At 44.4% G+C, this 22,027-nt stretch overlaps 2 protein-coding genes across 4 annotated transcripts in view; both read right to left on the reverse strand.

Moving 5' to 3' along the window:
- Positions 1-471: 471 nt before the first annotated feature.
- LOC307079181 (tumor necrosis factor receptor superfamily member 5-like) lies at positions 472-12,530 on the reverse strand. Its single transcript, XM_079741316.1, has 8 exons — positions 12,120-12,530; positions 9,673-12,013; positions 4,216-4,552; positions 3,981-4,106; positions 3,557-3,712; positions 3,170-3,257; positions 2,523-2,686; positions 472-1,860 (listed from the first exon to the last, which is right to left on the reverse strand). The coding sequence occupies exons 3-8, from the start codon at positions 4,358-4,360 to the stop codon at positions 1,766-1,768; spliced, it is 774 nt and encodes a 257-aa protein (XP_079597442.1). The 5' UTR covers positions 4,361-4,552; positions 9,673-12,013; positions 12,120-12,530; the 3' UTR covers positions 472-1,765.
- Positions 12,531-19,257: 6,727 nt separating this feature from the next.
- The window catches only part of LOC307079176 (uncharacterized protein), a 47,419-nt gene continuing 44,649 nt past the window's right edge, over positions 19,258-22,027 (reverse strand). For all 3 annotated transcript variants that reach the window (XM_079741309.1, XM_079741308.1, XM_079741307.1), the window contains one exon: positions 19,258-21,493. In XM_079741309.1, the coding sequence (XP_079597435.1) occupies positions 21,231-21,493 (263 nt within the window). In that variant the 3' untranslated portion in view covers positions 19,258-21,230. The remainder of the gene's footprint in view (positions 21,494-22,027) is intronic.

Below are 22,027 nucleotides of genomic sequence, written 5' to 3' on the forward strand. Positions count from 1 at the left end.
TAGTGAGCTAAAGCCAGTTATCTACAGCCAAAGTTAGCTTAAACCTGGCTGGTACCGCTACGTTAACTTCCAATAACCCTGTCAAAAGGTGTGTCCGTTGTGGTTATTCTGGATTGGAATGAAACAATTGTCATGACAAGCTGTCCGAATTCAGGCCCAACTTGTCAGATTGATCTTACGTTTGGTCTTGTCTTACGTAGTCAGTTCAAAAGGCCCTGTAGTCTGCCTGCCTAGTTCCTGCCAGTCTGGTTCCTGCCTGCCTGGCTCCTGCCTGTTTTTAGACTTTGCCTGCGGTTCTGCCTGACTACTCCTCAGAAGGTGACCTGTCTTTTCTTCCTTTGTTTGGATTGTTTCCCTGTCTTAGTCTACAGCGGCCTTGTGCCCTTTTGTGCTTTTTCAATCTTCCCGTGAGACCGGACTTTAGGTGGAGTTTCCAGGTCCCTTGTCACAAACAGACCACAAGCTAAGACGCAATGTTCAACCCTTTATTCCTGGGCTCTCATCACAGGATACCCCAACAACCAGCCGTTCTCTTACTCCAATTGATCACAAACAATAATATGTAACTAACCATGTTTGACTGACACATGAAAGAAGGCCATTTAATGCTAATCCCAGCCCCCCAAATGCTTCCTGATCAACTCAAGAAAAGTCATTAAAAAAATGTACAGGAATTACTTTAAAAAAAACAAAAGCCATTAATTGTAAATAAGATATCCTCATTGAAATACAGTGCAGTACATTGGTAGATATTTTCATTAAAGGTTTTGCATCTGTTATTTTACAATTTATTCCCTAAATAATTACGGTCTAAAGCCTTAAAAAAAGGTGATGTTACTAAAAGTTTAGCAAAATATGTACATGTCATCGTTTACAAAATAGTTTAAACGTTGTAAAAAATATAACAGAAATTATAAAATACCCATCATATCCCAGGACGCCTCACAGAGCACACCTCACACTATTGATTAACACCTCGCTTGTCTTTGCTCTGTGAGCCATATAAGAATGATGTGAGGACTCATCAAATAATGATGATAAACACACCACGCCTCTTCTCCTGTGAAAGCTGGCATCAGGAAGCAATCTGACAGGTGTATTTCCTCCTCTAGTTTCCTGAGATGGGCCAAAAGTCACTGTTTGGCAAGTCCCAAGTCTTAGCAGTCCAGTCCGAGTTGAGTCCCAAATCAAGACAGGGAAAGGCAAGTCGAGTCCAAGTCAAAGTCCCAAACTTTTTCAAGTCTTGAACAAGTCATCATGTATTTTTACTTAATAATGTCATTATTAGGCTCATAATTTCATAATTCTGAATAAATAATAATAATAATAAATAATAAATAAATCTGCAGCTGCTGTTCAGTGCCAAGTTTAGTGAACTCTTGGTTAATTCCTTTTTTGAAATCATCCAAGTCTCGTTTCACGTCCATCCTCAAATCTTCACCAAATGCGCGGAATGAGGCTTTCATTTCTGTTTTTAAGTCCTTTATGTCCTTGCTAATGTTTGCCAGACCCGAGCGCATTCCAGCCTCGCTGTCGGCTAGTTCAAAGCAGGTAGTTTCATGGCCGCCATCTTCTTCCATCTCGAGGTCAGCTAGCGCGTTTTCAGCTTCGTCTTGCGCCGTATTTTCAGGCTGATTAACCGCAGTTTTCCTACCCTTCGAACCTCTCCCCCTTGTCATTACAGCAGAGATGATTTCTAGATCTGAATATTCGAGTTTTCAGGGGTATTAGCACCTGGCTATCGGGAGCTCTGATACCGTGCGACCTATCCCTCCATGACGTAACCGGAAGCCCCGGTATGGTATTCTTGTTGGTCCCTGGTTGGTTCAGGACCGTCAGTGGACTTTAGTGGTGGAGTTTCTGCAAGAGAAGGCAGCAGAGAATCAGGACATACAGCCAGCCTCCACATCCAGCAACACTCTTTTGGTAATGTCTGTTTTTTCTGCACCTTCCGCGAACAATTGCGTCTCTCTGATGATCAGTAAGCTTCTCTGGCAAAGCTGTTCTGCAGCGCTCTCCCTTTCCCCCCTTCCCCTCCTGTCCTCTCCTCCTCCCTCTCCTCACCCTTAGAGTAGCCTTCATTTCCCTCACTCTCAACACCTCCATCCTCCTCTATCACATCTTCACTATCTGGGCTGAAGGCTGAAGGGTGGAGCAGCTCTGCAGCTGGTTATTCTCAGGTGGAGATGGGGACACAACCAGACACACAACCAGAAACACACAACATTTGACACACAACAACCAGACTAAATATCCTCCCTACACAGCCAGACACAGGATCAGAACAGCTATTGTATTTTATTTCAACACACCCACCCATCCATCCACACACACCCCCACACCGACACACTACCTGTTGGACGGTAGTCTTGGCTCAACTCTACTATTTACACGATGCATCATGTAATAAATATCTGTATAAGTATAGTACACAATCAGTATAACACACTATCATTTAGTAAAACCATGATACATGTTAGTTTAATGTAACATGATGCATGTTAGTTTAATGTATCACTTACCGCTTTTTTTCTTCCTCAGAATAATGGCTATGATTATTAAAGCCATTCCCAGTATGACTGGTATTATTCCTGCCACATGTCCTCTCTCTGGAACATGTTCTCCACATAAAGAATCAGTTGAATCAGTTCCTGGTTTCATCAGTTTCAGTCCCACAGATTCACATCTGAAATGAGAAGGACCAGACAACAGGTTTAGTTTCAGGGTGTGTAGTGTATATCCTATACTGGGGGGAGGATAGTAGACTGGGGGTTTGTCTCCTGGTCCAAAGGTACTGGGTTTGATCCCCAATGTCTACAACCTTCCTGTAGGCCTTCAGGTCTTGTTCTTGAGCTAGATGCCTGACCCCTACCTGTTCCTAATGACCTGTATCAGCCTCTATTCTAAATGACTGAAGGACACTCTGGACGAAATGAAAATAGAAAATCATGTTTGATTGTAAAGCTTTTATAATACTTTTGCCGTTTATTTTATTACTACTTATCTTAAATGGAGATTCAATTCAATTAAATGGAAAAGTAAACTGCAAAACATAATGACTGCTAATAATAAGACACACCAAAACACATATGGTATATTACCCAGGCCTGATGCTAAATGTGCCATTAATGTACTCTGTATTGATAAATAAAGTATAACATTCACTTACTTTGTGTGGTTCTGACAAGACGTTGATGTGCCATCTGAGAATGTTCCATCAGTACAGTGAAGGCACTCTGTGTCTTTATCTGCTGTTCCTTTAGGAATATATTGATGTTTTATTAGAACACGATCATTTTGAGTTGGTGTGAAAATGACATTCGTGAAAAACATGGCGAGGTACAATATTGCAACTATCTTCACCAAAATTGTTTGGCGAAAGCTCCACGAGGGCGAAGAAAATAGAGAATTGTAATTAAAAAAGGTGTTTCTGTCTATGGAGTCATTACCAGACTGTTGTAGATTATCATGGAATAACTTTAATACATTAAATGTTAAGAAGCTGGATGGCCCCTTATAGAGCTGAATAGAATCAGTAATGTGTTTCGACACCAACCTCTTTGACCGATGTAATGACCAGGACTGCAAACCGTGTGTATCTGAGCAGCCCTACATCCACCTCCGTTAGAGTCACTACAGAAGAATCCATCCAGGACCTCACACACAGCATCTGATGTTGATGAACACGACTTCTTCTCCTTCAGACCGAGACCTGTCAATCACAACAGTTACAGAGGACCCTGAGAGAACGAGAAGGTCGTCTGAGGAAGTCTTTAATTAGAATAACTTGATAGGAAAAGAAGGGGAGTATTCAGTGCCTTCAATGGGCATCTAGGCATCTGTTACCCTCATTAATCTAAACTCATGTTTCTCATTCATGACCTGTTACTCAGTATCCATGGTCTTGTTTAAGGGGGAAAGGGTTTTAAATGACATGGGTACATATCACTGAGCTAATAAGTTGAAAAGTGAAAATGTACCTGCATCACAATGTTTACATGAAAAGCATTGTTCACGCCCATTGTTGCCATCTTGGAAAGTACCTTCTGTGCAAGATGCACATGATGTACTTCTGAATTCTGTGCAATGTCTAGAAACATACATTCCTGTTGGAACCAAAACAATTGACTATGTTGAAAAAGCAAAAATACAAACAAAATAACATTCCAAATTAGTTTTTTGAACCAGCTAATTAGTCAGGATATTGTCTCTTACCTGGGGGGCAGGTTGGACAACAGCCCTCTTCTGTATTGTATTCTTTTTGGCGACAATTTGCTGATGCAGTAGCATTGTCAATACAATAAATATGAAATAAAAGTAAATGTATCTTGAAAATTAATTCAACATTGAAAAAAAACATTTTCCAATTTGTATCGACCTAAACCATCATAAAGTTAGTTTGAGGGTAGCAAAGCTGTGTGGCTGCAATTAATTTATTGTAAAATAAGGTTTATTTTTTTCACATGCTTTCATTTAAAAGTTATATGGGCCACAGTTCCTATATTTTGGCTGCCATATCATCATTGCCATGCATGTTGACGTTCTGAAATATCTGGGGAGAGATGAAAAAAAAAAGGCAGTTAATGAATGCAATGTTTATGAATGTGCGATGTGAACGAATTCATTGTGTTTTTTCAGCGTGATCAGGAGCTACCTAGTGGCCATATGGGATATAATAGTCTCTTTGGGGAGACCCAGTGAACGTGAAAGCTCAATCGAATTTGAAATGAGTGGCGGCACGCAATGAAGAACTTAACATAATGGATTTAGTTCTGAGTTGTCCCCTCATCGCTCGGTGACTCAATCTATTATATTTGTCGACCGTGCTCAAGCAGAGTTGCATTGATCTTGACCCAGTGTTGAACTCATTCAAAGTCATGCTCAAAAACGATCGATTAGGTATGACCTCTTTCCCCCCAACCTTTACCAGAAACACCCATTTGATGTTTTGTAAAATTAAAAATTGTGGCGAGCAGCATGGGAAGTGTTATAGATTGAATTAATGTTGCATTCATTTATATATTGCACCCCGGAACCTTTGTGCCTTTACCCGTGTACTCTACCGGCCGGTTTTAGTGTTGCACCGTCTAAGGAATGCATGGTCCATGCTGGGCTGTTGTACGGTGATATGTTTTTCCAGTAAAGTACCCTAACTGAGCTCCAAGTGTGCGTGCGTCATTACCCTCGGGTTACCACACTTTTGGCGACGAGGATTAAAACATATATGACGGAGTGTCGTGTGGTTAGGGTCGGAGAAGAAGTTCCGTGTAGTTTTAGCTTGTAGCATGGCTGCGGCTACGGTCGGCACGCTCAGTGAGTTCGTCGAGCTGGATGGTGACTGGATTGAATATGTCGAGAGACTGGAGCACTTTTTCCTGGCGAATGGCATTGAGGGGGAGGAAAGGCAGAGATCGATTCTCCTCAGTGTGTGCGGTGCCAAGACGTACAAGTTGATACGCAACTTAGCAACCCCACGGAAGCCAGGTGACTTGTCATTCAAGGAATTGGTAACCCTGGTGCAGGAGCATCACAACCCCAAACCGTTAGTGATTGTTCAGCGCTTCAAGTTCCACACCCATTCACGCAAAGAGGGAGTTTCAGTTGCTGCATTCGTGGCGGAGCTGAGACAACTGTCGGAATATTGCGAGTTTGGACCGGGGCTTGACGACATGCTACGGGACAGGTTGGTCTGTGGTATCAATAATGACAGCATTCAACGCCGATTGCTGGGTGAAGTTACACTACCTTTCAAGAAGGCGTTGGAGATCGCTCATGCGATGGAAACGGCAGCTAACAACTCAAAAGACATTCAAGCAGCTAATGCCAGTGTGCCACAGAGCACTGTTCACCGTCTGTTTAAGGAGGGGAGAGGCAAGCCGATGAAGTCATTAGAGTGTTACCGGTGTGGGGGAGCGCATCTCGCTAATGACTGTGGTTTTAAAGATGCTGTTTGCCATAACTGCCAGAAAAAGGGACACATAGCCAAGAAGTGCAGAGGTGCTAAAAAGCAATGGAAAAAGGAGTGGGAAGAGTCAAAACCCCAAATGAAAACGCATCATTTGCAAAGTGAAGGACCTGAGGAGCAGTGTTCATTCAACATGTTCAGTATGGACCTCTGTAAACCCCGGGCAGCCCCAATCTGCACAACGCTGCAAATAAATGGAAAAGAGATGACCATGGAGGTGGACACGGGTGCCTCAGTTTCAGTGATAAGTCATACCACCTACTGCAGGTTGTGGGGCTCTGGAAAGGCGCCCGCTTTAAGAAAGACTAATATTAAACTGAGACAATACACTGGTGAGTGCATTCCTCTACTTGGAGCTATAGAAGTAGACGTTATGTACGAAGGCCAGTCAGCTAAAGGGGAGCTGATAGTGGTAGACGGGGAGGGACCTAGTCTGCTTGGGCGGGACCTCCTACAGAGAATCCGCCTCAATTGGGGGGAGATCATGCACATGAGGGTGGTTGGAGACATCCTATCAAAGTATGCAGACGTTTTTAAGGATGAGCTTGGCACCCTCCGGGGCACAACAGTGAAGTTGACCGTGGACCCCAACGCAAAGCCACGTTTTTGTAAACCACGCACAGTGCCATACGCTATGAAGGCTAAGGTGGAAGCGGAGCTGGACAGGCTGCAGCGGTCAGGTGTCATTGAACCGGTGGAGTTCTCTGACTGGGCAGCCCCAATTGTGCCTGTGCTGAAAGAAGATGGTGGGGTGCGGCTATGTGGTGATTACAAGATGACAATCAACCAAGCCTCACAACTGGACCCTTATCCCCTGCCACGAGTGGAGGATTTGTTCGCCACACTGGCAGGAGGACGAACGTTTACAAAACTGGACATGAGTCACGCGTACCAACAACTGCTGCTGGACGAGGACTCTAAACAATACGTGACCATCAACACTCACAAGGGTCTGTTCAAGTACAATCGCTTGGTGTTCGGCGTCGCGTCCAGCCCAGCCATTTTTCAGCGCACCATGGACAACCTCCTGCAGAACATTCCCCATGTTGCTGTCTACCTAGACGACATCTTGGTGACGGGTAAGACCGAAGGGGAGCATCTGCAAAACCTCGACCAGGTGCTGCAGAGAATGAAGGAGGCCGGGCTGCGGTTAAAGCGCAGTAAATGCGTTTTCCAGGCTCCGAGTGTCACCTACCTGGGTCATATGATTTCAGCTCAGGGGCTTTCCCCCATGACGGAGAAGGTGAGGGCGATAAAGGAGGCTCCTAGCCCAAAGAATGTGGCAGAACTCAGGTCGTTCTTGGGCTTAGTGAACTATTATGGGAAGTTCTTGCCTGAACTGTCCACTGTGCTTGCTCCACTCTATCAGCTTCTGCACAAAGACTGTTCCTGGAGTTGGCAGCAGGATCAGGAGACAGCGTTCCAGCAGGTAAAAGGACTATTGCACTCTGCAACGCTGCTCGTGCACTTTGACCCAGACAAGGAAGTTGTTTTGTCCTGTGATGCATCACCCTACGGCGTGGGGGCGGTCCTTTCGCATCGTATGGACGACGGAGGTGAGAAGCCTATTGGGTACGTGTCTCGTACTCTCACATCAGCAGAACGGGGTTACTCTCAGCTAGAGAAGGAGGGGCTAGCTGTAGTTTTTGCTGTGAAACGGTTCCACCAGTACCTTTATGGTCGCCCATTTACCATTTTCACAGACCACAAGCCTCTGCTGGGCCTGTTCGGTGAGACTAAAGGTATTTCACCCATGGCGTCAGCAAGAGTGCAGCGCTGGGCATTAACTTTGTCAGCGTACCAGTATCACATTGTGTATAAAGCAGGAAGTGAAAATGCAAATGCAGACGCATTCAGCCGTCTTCCCCTCCCAGAGTCACCGAGCCAAGCTAACCTCCTTCCAGAGACTGTGTTTTTGTTAGACAGGCTGTCTGACTCTCCGGTGTCCGCAAAGCAGATCAAACAGTGGACTGAAAGAGACCCGGCACTGTCACAAGTAAAGCAGTGGCTACTGCAGGGCTGGCCGGTAACAGTTGAGCGGGAGGAGCTCAAGCCCTATGTCCAGCGTCAGCTGGAGCTCAGTGTGCTGGATGGCTGTATCCTCTGGGGCTCCAGGGTGATTATTCCACCTGCGGGTCGTGCTCAGGTAATGGAAGTGCTGCATGAAGCCCACCCTGGGGTGTCAAGGATGAAGAGCCTCGCCAGGTCGTTTGTGTGGTGGCCAGGGATGGACGGTGCGTTGGAAGAAAAGGTCAAAGCATGTTCACAGTGTCAAAGTAACCAGAAGATGCCCGCACCGGCGCCTCTCCACCCATGGGAGTGGCCGGGCTGTCCCTGGTCCAGGCTCCACCTGGATTTTGCTGGTCCGTTTATGGGTCGCATGTTCCTTGTGCTGGTGGACGCTCATTCAAAGTGGATGGAGGCACACATCATGTCAAATATCACAGCCCCTGTTACCACTGACACGCTCAGAAGCATCTTTGCCACCCACGGGCTACCGGATACAGTGGTCAGTGACAACGGGCCCACTTTCTCCAGTGAGGTTTTCAAAGAGTTTGTGGAGAAGAATGGAATCCGACATATACGGTCTGCACCATACCACCCTGCTTCCAACGGCTTAGCAGAACGTGCTGTGGAGACGCTGAAGGATGGACTGAGGAAAATGTCGGGGAACACGCTGGAGACTAAGCTTGCACGTTTCTTGTTCCAGTATCGGATTACTCCACACACAACCACTGGCTTGCCTCCAGCAGAGATGTTGCTGGGGAGGAAGCCCAAATCTCATCTGGACCTCCTTCGCCCGGATGTGGGGGCAAAAGTTGCCCGGTCACAGGAGAACCAGAAGGTGAGACGGGACCAACATGCCAGGGAGAGGCTGTTGCAGCAGGGGGACTGTGTGTATGTGAAGAACTTTGCCGCTGGCTCACCATGGCTGCCAGGAGTTATTCACCGCCAGTCTGGTCCAGTTTCTTTTGTGGTGGACCTGTTGGATGGCAGGCAGGTTCGCCGGCACCAGGATCACGTGCGGGCCCGCACTGATGCAGAGGGGGAGGGGTCTCGGAGTGTTGCTCACAAGGACAGTGTGAGCGGCTCTACGGACTGTGTGGCACCGGTGTGCATTGATGGACGGTTGCTACCTCCTGAGGAATTGTCTGAGCAGACTGCCTCACCTGCCCCTGCCCAACTTCCTCCCAGTGGAGCACCGTCTGTTGCCCAGGCTGTGGACTCTAATGTTTCACTAAGAAGGTCAGAGAGGCAACACAAGCCTCCAGAGAGACTGAACTGTTAAACTAAAAGAAAAAGAGTGTTATGCCATATCGGTCGTTGTTGCCTGTTGTGTTAAAGAAAAATGTTGTGCAATACCGGATGTTGTTGATGGCTTGTTGTGAAATGTGAATTGGAGTTGGTTTAAGTGCAATAGTATTTATGTATTGGTTACAAGGGTACATACATGCAAAGTCAGTTTATTTGTTTAACCGTATTCTAAGTGTTTACTTAAAGGGGGAGAGGTGTTATAGATTGAATTAATGTTGCATTCATTTATATATTGCACCCCGGAACCTTTGTGCCTTTACCCGTGTACTCTACCGGCCGGTTTTAGTGTTGCACCGTCTAAGGAATGCATGGTCCATGCTGGGCTGTTGTACGGTGATATGTTTTTCCAGTAAAGTACCCTAACTGAGCTCCAAGTGTGCGTGCGTCATTACCCTCGGGTTACCACAGGAAGGATGAGACGGGAGCCCAAGTTTAGCAGTTGAATACAGTAGCCTACACAAACACACGTGTGTGGTCAAATAATAGTAACAAACTGTGTGTGAAACAACACCATTACACCAACATGAGAAATACTATGTCAACATTTGATGAACAAAACACAAAACAACGTCTCTCAAACGTACTTTCCAACAATGTGTTTTTTTAAGTATATAGATCAGGTTAGGATTACAAGACACAACACATTCGGTGCCTCAGCATGCTGCTTGGGGAATTAAAACCACCAAGGAAAGGGATTCATTAAATATCCTTTTAAAATAGTGTGAACAAATCCATTATTAATTCACTAATTTAACCAGCTTTAAATGCATTGCTTAATAAGTCATTCGCTTGCTGCTCGCCACAATGTTTCTTTCCCCCCTCATCTTTTAAACGTAATGCTCCATGGAATAATCATGTTTGATCTTAGTATTTAAATGGGAAAATTATTGAACACTCAATAACTTTTGCCGTTGCAATGCTCTTCCTTTTTCGTATACTGAAGCCTTCCTTTCAATGAACGGCATAATAACGTTTTAACTGCACATCCCCAATTGAAATATAAACGAACTAATTTAATCTGATAGAAGTAGAATATATGATTAGATTCAAGGACAGTTTAGTTTACCTCAACTCGAAGAACTTGAACTTGAAAATATCCCCCCAGCCAATACTTTCAAATTTGGTGCTCTCATCATTGGTCCGTCATCATTGGTCCGTCTTCTCTTCGTGTAAATATAAAGGGAAACGGCAGCGCCATCGGGCGCATTGCTGCCACCTATCTGTTTGGCGGCCAATACATTTATGGCAAATACATACAAAATAAATGTAACTTAATCAAATACGATGTAGGAATTGTAAAAGTGAAGCCTGAACTTCTGATACATGGACAGCAAGACCGACAACGTGTGCAGTGAAAGAGTGCTCACACCAATGTCTGCCAAAAAACCTAACAATATCCCTCTCTTACTATACAATGAACAACCAAATGTACAAGACAGGGTAACGCCATTCCACATGTGATGAATTTTGCTGGTGTACACGGTGTACACCAGCAATTACAGAATAAGCCCGATGCACCAATATTCGTCTCGGGTGTCTTCAACCACTGCAACCTAAAAAGCGCGCTTCCTAGGTTTCAGCAGTAGGTTAAAAACTATGGACGTATATCCGTCTCAATCTTCTATGTTTAGCATTTTAGATACATAACATTGCAAGGAGTAAAATAAAGTTAATTCAAGACACATAACAGACACATAACGCCCAGGCGCTGGACGCTTCAGACCAACGGACGTGCAGAGCCGCTCTGGAGGCTGACTCGGGGAGCAGAAAGGCGTCCGGGACCGCCCGGGAGCACGGAGCGGAAGGAGGAGCCGTTCAGGAGGCCGACGGGAAGGAAGAGACACTCAGGAGGCTGGAGAAAGCTTGGTGGTCGCCCAAGAGAGGTGGAGCGTGGACACGAGCCAACGTTACCATCATACCCCAGGACGCCTCACAGAGCACGGCTCGCTCCTCTTGTTATTAACCCGCTTGTCTTTGCAACTTTTTGAGCGAACATAAGACCTGTAGGCTGCCAGGAAGGTGGGGGGGATACCCAGACTGAGGAGGCTGGACTGGGAGTGAGACAGATCCATTATGCGTGGGGCTTGAGGGTTGGGCTGGGTCCAGTCTCTGGTCACCATCTTGATCATCCATAGATGCATCAGGGGGAGTTATGGTATATTCTTGTTGGTCCCTGGTTGGTTCAGGACCGTCAGTGGACTTTAGCGGTGGACATACAGCCAGCCTCCACATCCAGCAACACTCTTTTGGTAATGTCTGTTTTTTCTGCACCTTCTGCAAACAATTGCGTCTCTCTGATGATCAGTAAGCTTCTCTGGCAAAGCTGTTCTGCAGCGCTCTCTCTTTCCCCCCTTCCCCTCCTGTCCTCTCCTCACCCTTAGAGTAGCCTTCATTTCCCTCACTCTCAACACCTCCATCCTCCTCTATCACATCTTCACTATCTGGGCTGAAGGCTGAAGGGTGGAGCAGCTCTGCAGCTGGTTATTCTCAGGTGGAGATGGGAACACAACCAGACACACAACCAGAAACACACATTTGACTCACAACAACCAGACTAAATATCCACCCTACACAGCCAGACACAGGAGCAGAACAGCTATTTATGTATTTTATATTTATTTTATTTTGTATATGTATTTTATTTCAACACACACACACACACACACACACACACACACACACACTACCTGTTGGATGGTAGTCTTGGCTCCACTCCTTGCTCTGTGTTTCCATCTAAATAAAATATGATCAAATTATTTACAAGGTGCGTCATGTAATAACTATTACTCAGTATAAGACACATTGTTGTATTCTGTGTCAACCCAGTAATAACACATACCTTTGATTGTGGGGTTGATTCTATATAGCAGAGGTCCCCAAACTTTTTTCGGTGGGGGCCACATCAACTTTCCTTTCTGTGATGGGGGCCGGGATCAGTCTATAACAGGAAATGATATGGGCCAAAGTGACAACCAGTATTATTGTGGAGATTATAATGATAATTCTTTTGCAGCTGCCCTTGTTGGTTTGCAAAGAAAGTAATAGAAAGTCTTCACGTGTTTATTTGAAGTACCACAAGAACTCCTTTTATTTTATGGAAAATAAAAACACAAGCTGATGCCAGGTAACAATGAGGTGGTGTGATTTTGTAACAGGTACAAGTGAGTTAACAACAGGTAGGTATTTTGTCTTTACAGGTAGTGAAATAATATTAATAGAGAATAATAGTAAAAATCAGGTAAAGATCAGGTCTCAGATAAAGGGGAGTTAACAATAGTATAATAATAATTATTATGTCTAACAGGTATGTTTACTAAGGCTACAGTAAATAACATTAATACAGAATAATTTTAATGAACAGGTATATAAGGTGATCTGGTTTCGTATTTACATGAATCTTAGATTATGTTTTTGTGCTGTGATAATGAGGATCCTGGCTCCAGGGTGGGAGCGGTCAACCACAATCTCTCCTCCTGACTTCAGGGTGGTCCTGGAAGCATGCAGGCCCTTCAGGAATGGCAGATAAAAAACACAAGCAACGAATCAGCAGATGACATCGGCTTGACATCAGGTCAGCTTAGCTCAGGAGGTAGAGCAGTGCTCTTGTAACCGAAAGGTTGCCAGTTCGGTCCCCAGTTCCTCCTAGTTGAAAGTTCATGTGTCCCTGAGCAAGACACTAATCCCTAACTGCTCCTGGGCTGTCGCCTTGCATAGTTGACTCTGCCGTTGTAAGTCTCTTTGGATAAAAGCGTCTGCTAAATGCCCTGTATGACATGCTGCAGTCTCATTTTGTCTGTGACATCACTGTTCAAGAAACATGTTGCCTATAAAAAGAGCACTATACTGAATTCTTTTCATTTTCATAGTTATTGAAATCAGCAGGCTTACCATATCAGTGTGAGCTGTGGACTTGCTTCTGACTGGTTAGGAGATTGATGTCAGGTTCCATTCCAGTTACAGCCAGTCTCAGAGACTGATGCAGGTGTTGATCTGAGAGTCTTGATCTCGTCAGATTTTTTATCAGCTTCATGCGTGAAAAAGTTTGCTCACAGATATATGTGCTCCCAAAAACTGTGGACATCTTCATTGCGTTCTTTCTTATGTTGGGGAAGGTCTCGTTTGGGAGAAAAGCATAGTATTCTATGAGACAGTTGGGGTTGAATGCGTCTTTCAGCACATCGCAGGTCTGCAACTCAGCCAGTTCAAATTGAAGAGAAGGCAGGGTGTCATTAATGTCGACAGCAAAAGGGTTCTGGAATATGCAAATTTCTTTAACGTGGGCACGAAGCTCACGGAACCACACACTGAACTCCGCTCTCAGCGTTTCCAGTGCGTCCTTGCACTTCTTGGTTGGAAACGGGACCGCTGGTTACTCAGCTGAGAGGCTTCGAGTAGCAGGGAGATGGGTGAAGTCTTGGTTTTGCACTTGTCCAACAAGCAGCGCCAATTTAACCTCAAATGCTTTGACGTGGGAATACATGTCACAGATTAATTTTCCCTTGCCTTGGAGCTGTAAATTGAGGCCGTTTAAAATTTCTGTCACATCTGTTAAAAAGGCGAGGTCCCATTTCCATTCTGTGTCGATCAGCTCTGGGACCGTTTTTCCCTTTGTCAGGAGAAAGGCGTTGATTTCAGGTAGCAGCTCGTAGAAGCGTTTCAAAACTCTGCCCCGGCTTAACCATCTGACTTCAGCGTGGTAAAGCACGTCTCCATGGGCAGACTCCAGCTCGGATAGGAAAGCTTGGAACTGCCTGTGTTTTAGTCAGTTTGCTCTGATGAAGTTTATGCAAGACACAACCACCTTCATGACAGATTCCCACTTCAGAACTTTGCAGCACAGTGCTTGCTGGTGAATCAGGCAGTGGACTTGTAGTGGGGGGGTGAGACCTCGTTCCTCCATTTCTCTTTTAATGCGCCCCACTAGCCCCCGCGACGCACCAACCATACTCGGAGCACCGTCCGTTGTGACGCTAGCCAGCTTAGACCAGTCCAAACCCAACTCTTCCATCGTTTGGCGTACTTTATAAAAAATATCCTCGCCTGTCGTACTATCCGTGAGACTTTGTAGAGCTGCCAGCTCCTCGGACACTTCAAAAAGTGAATTTACTCCCCGAATAAAAATCAGCAGTTGTGCTGTGTCCTGCACGTCATTGCTCTCATCCATTGCCAATGCAAAACACTCAAAATCTTTAGCTTTCTCTTTCAGCTGGACATGTACATTATGCCCCATTTCTTCAATTCGCCTGGTAACTGTAGATGCGGACAGACTCACCGCGTTCAGGGCATCTTTCCTGTCCGGACACACCTCCTCCGCGACAGCGTTCAAACACTTCTTAACAAACTCCCCATCACTGAACGACTTTCCACAGCTTGCAATCAGTTTAGCTACCTTGAAGCTGGCCCGAACGGATGACAGGTTCATCTGTGTTTGGCGTAGCATTGTACTCTGCTGGGCAGCAAATCCACTTTTTAGCCTAGCCACCTTGTCTCTCCTCACTTGGCCCAGCAAGCTAGCATACTGCCCGCCATGGCGGGTTTCATAGTGTCGGCGGATGTTAAATTCTTTGAACACCGCCACCGTCTCTTTGCAGATTAGACAAACTGCCTTTTCCTTGCACTGGACAAAAAAATAGTCATCTGTCCACTGCTGTTTAAAAACTCTGCACTCTGAATCTATTTTCCGTTTCCCCAACAGTTTCGACATTTTGTTGCCTTGCTTTCTACCGTTCTCCACTCCCGCGCTTACTTGCCGCTTGATCGCCGCACGCACTTGTGGCATGATCGCCCGACATTGCGGCGCGAACTTGGTGACGTCACGTTGCCATGCGCTATTTGAGATCTCAAATATATGAAAAAGTACTATATAAAAATTAACAATTGCCTTTTATGGTATATTTAAATTTTCACTTCCCTCATAAAAAAAGCAAGAAATTAATGTTTTTTTTTTATTTCTATTTTTTAAATAGGCCATGTTTAAAAGGGGTTGTTTGGGATCGTTAAGGGGGCCACTCCAGTTGTTTAGGTGGGCCGGATCCGGCCCGCGGGCCGTAGTTTGGGGACCCCTGCTCTAAGAAATAAATGATTCAAACAAAACTTGAAACTGATTTTATTATTAACTTTAGTATTGTTTCAACAAGTTAGCTAGTTAATCCAGACATGCAGTTGTCTGTATTAGACATAACTATTACTTGATTAAGTCAGCTAGTAAGCTAGCTATTTCAGGCATTCTGTGGGATTGAATTAGTCAACTCGTTAGCTCTAGTTCAGATATTTAACTCTAACATCTGGACCGGTAGGACAGCATTCCTCTCTCACTCTGTATTCTACCTGTTGACAATTTGCTGATGCAATAAAGCTGCCAATGAAATTTAGATTAAATAAAACTAAATATATAAATAGCATTAATTGAACATTGAAAAATAACATGGCCGTCCAACGATCAACGGGTTTGAAATATTTTGACGCCGCATTGAAGAGGCAAAGACCGGCCAGTAAATGGTCTAGTACAGGGGTTTTTAAAGTATGAGAGAGTGAGCCCCCCCTCAGAGAACAAATTTCAGCTGAGTCCCCCCCCCCCAAAAAAATGTTCTAAATCCCTGTGTTTTGAAAGATCTTTTAATTATTTTACACATTTTAAACATCTGATCGTATTTTAAACATCTCTGATCATATTTCTTTGAAACATTTTTAACTTTTTTGAAACATTTTAACATATTTTTGAAACATTCTAAAAATCTTTGTGCGTTTTTAAACACATTTTAACATCTTTATCTAAGCATGTTTTTGCTTAACGTTTTTGAAACACATTTGAACATCTTAATCTGTAAACTGCCAGTTTAGCCTCCTTTTTTAGCTCACCTCAACTTTAGTGGGAGCAATGAGTTTGCGTAGCTGTGTTCGAAATCGTTCCCTATCACCGATACAGTGCATAGGGTGACCAGATCCCAATTCACCAGAAGTTGGACAAAGACTACGAGGCGACCTGGGACCTTCAGTGGGGGTTTCAGTCCGCAATAACAGATAATCCCCCGTTCCCCCCTTGTCCGTTCTATTTAGAAACATATTTGATAAACGTGTTTTATTTCGCTTATTTAGTTATATTTCATAATTAATTAAGGCCGCCACCAGAGGGCGCCTTCAACGCATTTACCGCCCTAGGCGATTGACTAGGATCGCCCTTGCATTGCTTCTTGGTGGTGGGCGTGCCCTTAACCTGCGTCCGAGACCAAGTTTCATTGACATGATCAAACAACCTGCCCCTCCCCCTGATGACAGCCCTGCTGTCTCCGCACGCAGCTATTTGATAAATGCTAGATGATAAATCACGCATTTCCAAAAAAAAAAAATCGAGTCTGACTGTCAATAACAATGCGGGACAACGTCTCAATTTGCGGGACGCGTTCAAAGTCATGGAAATGCGGGACTGTCCCGCACAAAGCGGAACATCTGGTCACCCTAACAGTGCACTATATAGGGTGCTCACCATTTTGTAGTGGTGTTCGAATTCTCCGTGGTAAATTTCACGCACTATAAAGTAGACTTAAAATACCCCAAATTTGAGTGAACATCCGATGTTCCCTACATGTTACTCCCGTATACCACAATGCAGTACGGTCGTGTTTTTCCGGCTCCGGCTTTCGTTTAGAAATGTCAACAATTTGTTTGGGATTTAACATAGAAAATATAACATTCAAAATGAATAAAAGAAAACTTGATCAAGGAAATGTAACATTCAACATCAATACAACCTCCAGCTTACCTCGTGGGTGCCCGGTTTGTTCACATGATGTGGGCGCATCTGTCTGCGTCACACAAATACCCGGCGCATTTACTGACGCAAAAGACGTTTAGAAATGTTCAGCGTAGTGTCCGAATTCTCGTTTGTTCGTTCCCTATATAGTGCTCTATATCATAAACACTATATAGGGAATAGTATGTGAGTGAATAGGGACGACGCGCTGCGTCTGTTTTTCCTGTTACTTTTTCTGGTTTATTTTGTGTGTATGTGTGTGTGTGTGTGTGTGTGTTGTGTGTGTTTGTATCCTTATAAAAGGGGGATGACAGGTCCGTCAGCTAGAATCAATAGGAGGCCGGTATGAAGCCCTTGCCTGAACCTGTCTGTGTTTTCTACCCACAATGCACTTGAATGTGACAGAGACAAATTCCACATTCCATACTCGATCATCGCCAAGGAAAATGTTAATAATTGTGGGGGGGGGGGGGGGGGGGGGGGGGGTGAGGGTCACACATAATAATATATAGTATAGTATAACACTTTATTAGAACTATACTAGAACTCTAATAAAAGGTAAAGAAATGGTGTAAAAATGTCTAGTTTCACGGAAGAGACCTTATATTATGATTGTTGTATTTTTTTTTGGTTTTAATTGTTTTGATTTTATGAATATACGTCAGTGGTTGATTTATTCCCCCGCCCTGATGGACACCAATGTAGTTAACGTCACCTGATACAGTGTACTACTTCCATCCAACTCTAATACAGTGGTTACAAAACCATTTGTCAAGTAATATCCATTACTTGACAAATTACTGCTCCATTACTGCTGGAGGAGGGAGAGCTGATCCTGGGGCAGGAGGCGGAGCAGGAGGGGGCCAGCCCTGAGGTCAGTCCCCGTCCTGGGTCCCATGTGGAAACGAGTCCATTCAGAGACTCCGGAGAAAACATTTTCTGCTTTCATTCTGTGGTATGAATGTAATGCTGTGCAGGGCATGCTAGCGTGTTAGCATAGCGAGTTTCACGGTCGTCCTGCACCCCCATTGAGAGGGGGTACACTATAATATCAACAGCCTAACATGGTCATTGTTCAGAGGTATAGTTTTAATCAGATGTAACATGAGAACGGCGCGCCGTGGCCATGACCCTTGCTAAGAGACCGACGCGAGGCCTACAGTCCCCGGGTTCCCCTAAAGCTCCTTCACTCTAACCCAACCCCTCCACCTGAACCACGCGAGGTCCTCACCAGAACCTCGTGTTGCCAGCCAGTGGGGTGCATGAACGCGCTAAAAGAGCGGCGTTCATTGAACGCACTTATATATTTTGTGAACGGTGAAGGACGCTCACGCACTGTTTACCGGCTCCCGTGGATTAACTGCAACAGGCATCATGCCAGCATGGCTTCTTAAAACAATAACGACAACGGAGCTAAATGAGTTTTATGAACAAACAAGTACAGATTAGAACGGTAAAGGTCTGAACGTCAGCCACATCGGTAACAAATGTAGATGTATGACGGATTGATGAGCAACGTTTGCTACAGTCCAATGGGTAGACTGATCTATCCAGCACACATCTAGGTGGACACGCTCACCTGTGATGTCAGAAGCTGCACATTTTCAAATGGCTTGTAACAGCTAATCACACTCACACCAGGTGGTATAATATGTCCGCTTTAAACAGTATTTTGTGTCATTTTCGTTGGGTGATGAAATTAAATGTGAGTAAACAACATCATACTAGGTTTGGCGTGGTGTAGTGAGCTAAAGCCAGTTATCTACAGCCAAAGTTATCTTAAACCTGGCTGGTACCGCTACGTTAACTTCCAATAACCCTGTCAAAAGGTGTGTCCGTTGTGGTTATTCTGGATTGGAATGAAACAATTGTCATGACAAGCTGTCCGAATTCAGGCCCAACTTGTCAGATTGATCTTACGTTTGGTCTTGGCTTACGTAGTCAGTTCAAAAGGCCCTGTAGTCTGCCTGCCTAGTTCCTGCCGGTCTGGTTCCTGCCTGCCTGGCTCCTGCCAGCCTGGCTCCTACCTGTTTTTAGACTTTGCCTGCGGTTCTGCCTGACTACTCCTCAGAAGGTGACCTGTCTTTTCTTCCTTTGTTTGGATTGTTTCCCTGTCTTAGTCTACAGCGGCCTTGTGCCCTTTTATGCTTTTTCAATCTTCCCGTGAGACCGGACTTTAGGTGGAGTTTCCAGGTCCCTTGTCACAAACAGACCACAAGCTAAGACGCAATGTTCAACCCTTTATTCCTGGGCTTTCATCACAGGATACCCCAACAACCAGCCCTTCTCTTACTCCAATTGATCACAAACAATAATATGTAACTAACAATGTTTGACTGATACATGAAAGAAGACCATTTAATGCTAATCCCAGCCCCCCAAATGCTTCCTGATCAACTCAAGAAAAGTAATTTAAAAAATGTACAGGAATTACTTTAAAAAAAACAAAAGCCATTAATTGTAAATAAGATATCCTGATTGAAATACAGTGCAGTACATTGGTAGATATTTTCATTAAAGGTTTTGCATCTGTTATTTTACAATTTATTCCCTAAATAATTACGGTCTAAAGCCTTAAAAAAAGGTGATGCTACTAAAAGTTTAGCAAAATATGTACATGTCATCGTTTACAAAATAGTTTAAACGTTGTAAAAAATATAACAGAAATTATAAAATACCCATCATATCCCAGGACGCCTCACAGAGCACACCTCACACTATTGATTAACACCTCGCTTGTCTTTGCTCTGTGAGCCATATAAGAATGATGTGAGGACTCATCAAATAATGATGATAAACACACCACGCCTCTTCTCCTGTGAAAGCTGGCATCAGGAAGCAATCTGACAGGTGTATTTCCTCCTCTAGTTTCCTGAGATGGGCCAAAAGTCACTGTTTGGCAAGTCCCAAGTCTTAGCAGTCCAGTCCGAGTTGAGTCCCAAATCAAGACAGGGAAAGGCAAGTCGAGTCCAAGTCAAAGTCCCAAACTTTTTCAAGTCTTGAACAAGTCATCATGTATTTTTACTTAATAATGTCATTATTAGGTTATTGATCATAATTTCAACATATCACTCTAATGTACAGTCATTTCTTATCAATACAGTAATATGTTCATTGTTTGTCTTCAAATGTGTTGATATGCGCATGCGCCGAAATCTTATGTTGTTAAAAGTAGCCCAATAGGGTGGGAAAACCGCCCAATCTGGCAACACTGCCTGAACGTCCTCAAAACGTAGGCCAATAGGTCAGTAAAAAACGCCCAATCTGGCAACACTGCTGAACGTCCTCACCTCCAGCGTCAAAGTAAATTAATGAGACCAACTGAAACGAAGCCAATATGAAACTTAAACTGTGATTCTGAAGAAAGCATAAATTGATATCGAAATTCAGTTTTGATATTATTGAAGTGTAGATTTGTCTTTTATTTTTCACATTTTGATCTTCATCAAAATGTTCTTGACTCAAGACATGTCGAGTCATTACAAGTCAAAGAGGCAAAGTCCGAGTCAAGTCTCAAGTCAATAGCAGTCAAGTCTAAGTCGAGTCCCAAGTCATGTGACTCGAGTTCACATCTCTGCTAGTTTCTGAGTTTGAATCATCAGATTCACTTTCAGGTCATAGTTTCCGTTGTCCGGTAATTACCGGTCATTGACCGGAAAAAAATGAGTAGGACCGAAAATTCTAAATGTCTCCGGTCAAAATGACCAATGGAAATAATTTTCTCTGCTTAATTTGAATTGTGTTTAAATATGCTACAGTGGTCATTTGTTTAGCCAATTCATGTAAAACAATGCGGGTCGGCCCGATATTTCCCACCACTATCCTCGAGCCGGGTCGGGCCGGGCCTTTGATCGAGCGTTTGTGGTTTTTTTTTGTTTTTTTTAATCATAGCTTTATTGGCCTAATCTGAGGAGAAATCTATGCCATAAACAGAAATATTATAGGCCTTTATTACTGGGGTCTTCTTATTATCCCGATAATGACCGGCGTTCTATACATTATCCCTTACATATATATTTAGCAGAGTAGGCCTAAGTAACAAATGTGTACAAAGTTACACATGTATTCAAAAAAACGTTGGGTTGAAATCGGGCTCGGACAGAACGTGCACGGGCTCGGGCCGGTGCGGGCTTGATTTTCTGGGCCCGATCTAAGCTCTAATAAAGACTGCTCAGCGAAGCCGCCTTGGGGAAGGAAGCGTCACGAGGCTTTTGTGCTTTTGTGTGATTTATGGTCTGATCCTGGGACTGGACCCATCTCGATGTCTCCCTCTCCAGCACCAGACCTGCAGACTGACTGGGAGGTGGAGGGGATGGACTGGGAGGTGCCAATGTCTCTCCGGATGACCTCAGGACCCAGACTTTGGTCATCATCATGACCGTCAGGGGTAGTTGTTCTTGAGGTATGTTCTTGTTGGTCCCTGGTTGGCTCAGGAGATTCACTGGACATTAGCGGTGTAGTTTCTGGAAGAGAAGGCATCAGAGAGTCAGGACATACAGCCAGCCTCCACATGAAGCAACACTCACTGAAGACTGAAGCCCAGTGGAGCAGCTCTGCAGCTGGGTACTCTCAGGTGGAGATGAGGACACAACCAGACACACAACCAGAGACAGCAAGACACACACACAGCCAGACACACAACCAGACACAGCCAGACACACACACACAGCTAGACACACACAACCAGAGATACACAATACCACCTGTAGAAAAAAACACCAACATTCTACACACCCGACACAACCAGGGACTCACCCAGAAACACAAACACCTAACACAACTAGAGACTCAGACAGACACACAACCACCCCCCAAAACCAGACACACAACCAACCCACACTACCACATATACAAAACAAGACACACACAATGAGCATGATTATAGATAAAGGTTGACAAATACTGTTCAATTACACCAGTGAAAAAAGGTCCAAAGGTCATCTTGGATTAAATTATTCTTTGATGTGATTAAGTTCCAGTCTAATATAGTCTAATAG

This window comes from Pollachius pollachius, assembly GCF_949987615.1.
Source record: "Pollachius pollachius genome assembly, chromosome: 8".
Lineage (NCBI taxonomy): Eukaryota > Metazoa > Chordata > Actinopteri > Gadiformes > Gadidae > Pollachius > Pollachius pollachius.